At 34.0% G+C, this 6,910-nt stretch overlaps 1 protein-coding gene across 1 annotated transcript in view; it reads left to right on the forward strand.

Annotated features, from left to right (window-relative positions):
- The window catches only part of LOC121369921 (dynein regulatory complex subunit 7-like), a 32,353-nt gene extending 27,850 nt beyond the window's left edge, over window positions 1–4,503 (forward strand). The window contains exon 17 of the mRNA XM_041495002.1: window positions 3,114–4,503. Within this exon, the coding sequence (XP_041350936.1) occupies window positions 3,114–3,195 (82 nt within the window). The 3' untranslated portion in view covers window positions 3,196–4,503. The remainder of the gene's footprint in view (window positions 1–3,113) is intronic.
- Window positions 4,504–6,910: the final 2,407 nt, after the last annotated feature.

Consider the following 6,910-nt stretch of genomic DNA (forward strand, 5'->3'; position numbering starts at 1 on the left):
TGTTAATATCAACTTTTAGACCGAACATATGTTTTGACCACAGACACCCTAGTAAAGAACGTTGAGGATCTATTTATCAACACACCGAAACACAGTCCATAGTTTGCACATGCATCACACAGTTGTCCCGTACATTCTCGATTTTGACAATTTCCAGCAGGGCTAAAAATTTGCACGAATCTCCGAATTCGATTCGCACCAGGATTCGCGCAAGCATAAAACATCCGAATCTGTTTGAATTTGCATGAAATATTTCCACAAATTTATTAAATTGAATAATCAGTGAGTAAAACGTTACAAAATTTTAAAAAATTAAATAAAATAAAAAATAGTCTGGTTATCAAGCTTCAGTTTAAACTGGCTTCAAAAGTGTTGCATACATTCTAATCTGTGCATGTTTGAAACAGTGGTTTATTGAGACTAGTCTGGCCTGGAGCCAAGCGGTTGTTGGTCCATTTCTATGAACCAAATTTCTAACGAAGAGAACTGAAAGGAACATGTTTGTTCAGTTCTTACATAATAACAATAGACAGTACAATGTAATTTAGTGTGCCAAATTTAGTAATACATCAAACATTTCTATGTTAATTCGCTGATATTATGTTCCTAACCTTGAATTACCTGCTCTTTTTAATCAATAATTTTTTTGTCGGTAGCAGAAATGTACTTCAGTAATATCCATACAAACATTGAACCAATGTGCAAAATTCATCGGCAAAAGTATTCCATGTGCTTTTTACGAATAAACAATCTTCGAAAAGTAACCTGGGCTGCGTTCAGTCAGACCGAGTGGAGAAACGTCCGGTAGACTGGTTGATGCACTTCACAGTAAACTAAATGGCCATGTTGGGAACCAATAAATTAGTTCGTGAACGTTAGCCAAACGTTTGCTGGTTGAATTTGGGGTTGCTAAGACACCTAAAAAAACTGACTGTAAAGAAAAATGGATCCAGCCACTCAAAAAACTTTTGGTAAAAAAACATTTTTGTTTGTTTTTGTTTTGTTTAGTTGTTTTTTTTGCTTTAAAATTGGATACACACTGTTATTGACAAATTGGTTGTTCTTTCCAGTAAATAGTAAGGGTTGTTTTATATACCAGTACACTAATCCATATACAGTTAGTAGCATATGACACATAATTCTATATACTAACACTGTTGATCAAGTACTTCTCTGAAAATGTTCAGAATCGGAGAATTCCTGTGGACTGCTTCCATGAGAATTTTTATGCACATGGATTCTCGCAAAAAAAAGCCAAATTTTTAGCCCTGTCCAGGAAGGTCGATTAATCACTGTGGAATATTATTTCTGTCAATCATTTTCATTCTGTTGATCATACAGTTGTTATTGTTTTGTTTTTAGTCATTTTTATTGTTTGAATTTGCGATTTACTGATAAATAAAAAATGTCAACTTTCTAATTTCACTTCTGACTCCAATTGTACTTCAAGATCAAGATCTTTGGTGGTCATAAAACCATCTATAACACTGAACTACCAGTTGTAATGTTTGCCCAATTAATTCACTGTTATCATATAACCATTCCCCACAGCTAATATACCTTACAATTTTGGCAATTGTAAATTCTTATTAGAGTTCCCCTACTTTGTTTTGAAGAGTATAACAATTTCTTACTGGTATGGCATTTAAAACTGATGGTAGCTAAGCTAGAAGCAGCTTGGTTACCTGTAGCTATTGTGTTCTGAGCATTGAGCACATACATGCTTCTGTTAAAGAATAAGTACCGTATGTTATGACAGTGATTAGTAAGTGCATTTTATACAGTGACAATGGGCTTTTGAATATCTTAAAGGGACATACCCTAGTTTTTAAACACTAAGGTATATTTTTTACTATTATAGCCATTTCTGATAACTGAAATCATACTTTTACTAGATTTTATGGTTTAGGTTATCAATTTCCGTACATTCAATGTGTCTTTGGTCATCCTGGTGTTTTTAATATCACAAAATGCATTTCTTATATTTTTAAAAACGCACATGCGTCTGAGAAGTAACAGTTATGGAGTCAAGTTTTAGTCTGTTTTCAGAGAGTATTTCACCATTTCAAAGTCACAGATTCATGTTTCACTCAATTGTAACTATCCAAATGTGTTTCAGGTTTGTAGATTAACTAAACTTTTAATTTTCACGGGTTGAAACTAGGGTCTGTCCCTTTAAGGAAAACCATTTATTTCATTGTTATATTTAATATGTCTGTGTATTGTTAGTTATTCTTGTCTATTTTCAGTCATTTGACTTGTGTATTATCTAAATACTCATTGTTTCGACTGTTGTAGATAAATATGCAGGTACATGTCTATATATAAGCACAATGGTGTTTCTAGAAATCATCACCTAAGTGTGAATGTGGGACAGGAAATAGGAGAAAGGCATTTTATTTAATATGTACTACCCACAGATAAATTTAAATAATATGCAACCGTAAAATATTTGTTTTAAGGTAATGCCACCATGAATAGATTTAACCAGGTATAATTACAAACTTTCTGCTATTTTGTGTTTTAATTGAATTTTTTGTTTTTGGTTCGATGATGTTGCTCAAAAAAGGTGACTGCTATCATTCCTTAAAAAACAGAAAGTGATTGAAGACGGGTCACAATAAAGACAAAATTATTATATTGATTTTTGTGTATTTCCAAATATTATTTTCTTTGTTTGGTATTATAACAATTGCTTTCCAATTTTCGGGGAATTTAGCAATGTATAATATGTCATTAAGAATGGAATGGTATGAGAAAAGAAAAGCTGATGTTCTATTCTAAATTATTATAATGTTTTTTCTCTTGTACTTTCTAAAAATATAACATAATATTATTACAATCCCACTCCCACATTTCGTATAAAATTCTAAATTGTCCATTAGTGTTCTGTCTCGGACCAGACGACTGGCTATCCAGAGGTCGGGCCCGGGATGGACATGCCCGAAACTTTAGTTGGTATAGGGGCATGTTAAAAGGGTACTGTCTCTTTCTCTCTAAATTATTAAATATTCTTGAGATGGCAGCCTTAAGACCTTGCATATTATACAGCATGGATGTGAGGGTATGAGTTAGTGAATGTGAATGCTGAGTTTGCCTTTTTGTGGTTTCAGACACAAGGAAAGTGCGCCAGAGAAGTACATGATGTTGGACAAGAAACTAAGGCAGGATCCCAGACTTGCAGAATTCTTGTAAATGTGTCGTCTGCACCGACATACCAGTGTAAACTGTGATATTTTATAAAGACAGAAGCATGGATTGTATCTGCATACAGGGGTATGAGGAGAGCAACTATTCCAAACAGTAACTGTTTTCAAGTGTAAATCATTTTGAATAGTAAAAACTGTTTTTGTTTCAGATCTATTTATAGATTGAGGGTTTTATTATCATGTGGACTGGGAAAGAGGAGTTGTTTGTTTAATGTCTGCTGTTTCATATGAATTGGGATATGAATAAACATACAGCTTATTTTTATTATTGTCTTGTATTTATTAGGTTTAAATCTGGACTTTAATTTAAGTTTTGCCCATGCCTATTCTTGGTTGTTTTGGGTAGGGGGTTTCGGGGGAGGGGGGAGAGGTTCAGCACTTGGTGTTGCCATTGTATTGGTTTGTTAAGTATATTTTAAATAACATTCAAATTGATACCAGACACATGCTAGTGGCAAGTCAAAACTACTTGGAAGATCTGATTTGGACTCAGGCTTATTTTCTCACTCTTTTTATTATTTTTTTTCAGGGTGGGTGGATTGTGCTTCTAAATAGCACACTAAAGGTTAAACGTGATTGATCAATATTTTAATGTCTATTTACAGACGAAATGTCTCCTTGACTCAGTATTATATTTGAAAATGTCTGATCTATTGATGGAAATACAAAGAGCGGTTAATATTGAATAATGACGTTAGTTGATATTACAGTTTTGGACATGGTTGTTAACTTGGGTGATGAGATGGGGAGGCAATTGCCCCCCCATACCTTTAAAAAATATAAAAATGTCCCCATTTTAGTTTGGAAGTGCCCTTTTTATCTAACTTGAGAAAAACCCTATTTGCAGTGCCCTGATTCTTGTTGTATTTAATAAAAACAATTTAATGCCCCACTGTCAAGTTATTTTAGCTTAGGTATGCCCCCATGCTGGAGCAAAGTGCTTGTAAAATAATTAATAATATTATTGATGGCAAGATAATACTTGACACATTAATTCACCAATCTGTGTTACACTCTTGCATGCTAGACATTGTTACATTCCTCTTGTAATAAAACTTATTTTTAATTGTGATTTTATACATATTTACATAGTTTTTTCTGTACTTACAAGGAAGAAGATTCAGGTACACGTTTTGATTAAAGCATGGTATTGCTGGTACCGTGTGTAATTGCATGTATGTTATTAGTGTCTTCAAGCAAGGCTAAAAAAGATAACACGTCAAATTATTGATTTTACAATGCTCTATTTATAGCATGTGTGTTATTATTTATGTGAATAAAATATATCACTCCATATAATCTTGATTTTCCCTTGTACACATTGATTTTTTTTTGAAAAAAAAAAATAATAATAAGGAAGGAAGGAAGGAAATGTTTTATTTATAGATGCACTCAAATGTTTTATTTTTATAGATGCACTCAACTCATTGTAGTTATGGTTATATGGTGTCGGGCCACACAGATAATGGAGAAATGTTTTATTTATAGATGCACTCAACTCATTGTAGTTATGGTTATATGGTGTCGGGCCACACAGATAATGGAGAAATGTTTTATTTATAGATGCACTCAACTCATTGTAGTTATGGTTATATGGTGTCGGGCCACACAGATAATGGAGAAATGTTTTATTTATAGATGCACTCAACTCATTGTAGTTATGGTTATATGGTGTCGGGCCACACAGATAATGGAGAAATGTTTTATTTATAGATGCACTCAACTCATTGTAGTTATGGTTATATGGTGTCGGGCCACACAGATAATGGAGAAATGTTTTATTTATAGATGCACTCAACTCATTGTAGTTATGGTTATATGGTGTCGGGCCACACAGATAATGGAGAAATGTTTTATTTATAGATGCACTCAACTCATTGTAGTTATGGTTATATGGTGTCGGGCCACACAGATAATGGAGAAATGTTTTATTTATAGATGCACTCAACTCATTGTAGTTATGGTTATATGGTGTCGGGCCACACAGATAATGGAGAAATGTTTTATTTATAGATGCACTCAACTCATTGTAGTTATGGTTATATGGTGTCGGGCCACACAGATAATGGAGAAATGTTTTATTTATAGATGCACTCAACTCATTGTAGTTATGGTTATATGGTGTCGGGCCACACAGATAATGGAGAAATGTTTTATTTATAGATGCACTCAACTCATTGTAGTTATGGTTATATGGTGTCGGGCCACACAGATAATGGAGAAATGTTTTATTTATAGATGCACTCAACTCATTGTAGTTATGGTTATATGGTGTCGGGCCACACAGATAATGGAGAAATGTTTTATTTATAGATGCACTCAACTCATTGTAGTTATGGTTATATGGTGTCGGGCCACACAGATAATGGAGAAATGTTTTATTTATAGATGCACTCAACTCATTGTAGTTATGGTTATATGGTGTCGGGCCACACAGATAATGGAGAAATGTTTTATTTATAGATGCACTCAACTCATTGTAGTTATGGTTATATGGTGTCGGGCCACACAGATAATGGAGAAATGTTTTATTTATAGATGCACTCAACTCATTGTAGTTATGGTTATATGGTGTCGGGCCACACAGATAATGGAGAAATGTTTTATTTATAGATGCACTCAACTCATTGTAGTTATGGTTATATGGTGTCGGGCCACACAGATAATGGAGAAATGTTTTATTTATAGATGCACTCAACTCATTGTAGTTATGGTTATATGGTGTCGGGCCACACAGATAATGGAGAAATGTTTTATTTATAGATGCACTCAACTCATTGTAGTTATGGTTATATGGTGTCGGGCCACACAGATAATGGAGAAATGTTTTATTTATAGATGCACTCAACTCATTGTAGTTATGGTTATATGGTGTCGGGCCACACAGATAATGGAGAAATGTTTTATTTATAGATGCACTCAGCTTATTGTAGTTATGGTTATATGGTGTCGGGCCACACAGATAATGGAGAAATGTTTTATTTATAGATGCACTCAACTCATTGTAGTTATGGTTATATGGTGTCGGGCCACACAGATAATGGAGAAATGTTTTATTTATAGATGCACTCAACTCATTGTAGTTATGGTTATATGGTGTCGGGCCACACAGATAATGGAGAAATGTTTTATTTATAGATGCACTCAACTCATTGTAGTTATGGTTATATGGTGTCGGGCCACACAGATAATGGAGAAATGTTTTATTTATAGATGCACTCAACTCATTGTAGTTATGGTTATATGGTGTCGGGCCACACAGATAATGGAGAAATGTTTTATTTATAGATGCACTCAACTCATTGTAGTTATGGTTATATGGTGTCGGGCCACACAGATAATGGAGAAATGTTTTATTTATAGATGCACTCAACTCATTGTAGTTATGGTTATATGGTGTCGGGCCACACAGATAATGGAGAAATGTTTTATTTATAGATGCACTCAACTCATTGTAGTTATGGTTATATGGTGTCGGGCCACACAGATAATGGAGAAATGTTTTATTTATAGATGCACTCAACTCATTGTAGTTATGGTTATATGGTGTCGGGCCACACAGATAATGGAGAAATGTTTTATTTATAGATGCACTCAACTCATTGTAGTTATGGTTATATGGTGTCGGGCCACACAGATAATGGAGAAATGTTTTATTTATAGATGCACTCAGCTCATTGTAGTTATGGTTATATGGTGTC

This window comes from Gigantopelta aegis, chromosome 4, assembly GCF_016097555.1.
Source record: "Gigantopelta aegis isolate Gae_Host chromosome 4, Gae_host_genome, whole genome shotgun sequence".
Classification (NCBI taxonomy): domain Eukaryota; kingdom Metazoa; phylum Mollusca; class Gastropoda; order Neomphalida; family Peltospiridae; genus Gigantopelta; species Gigantopelta aegis.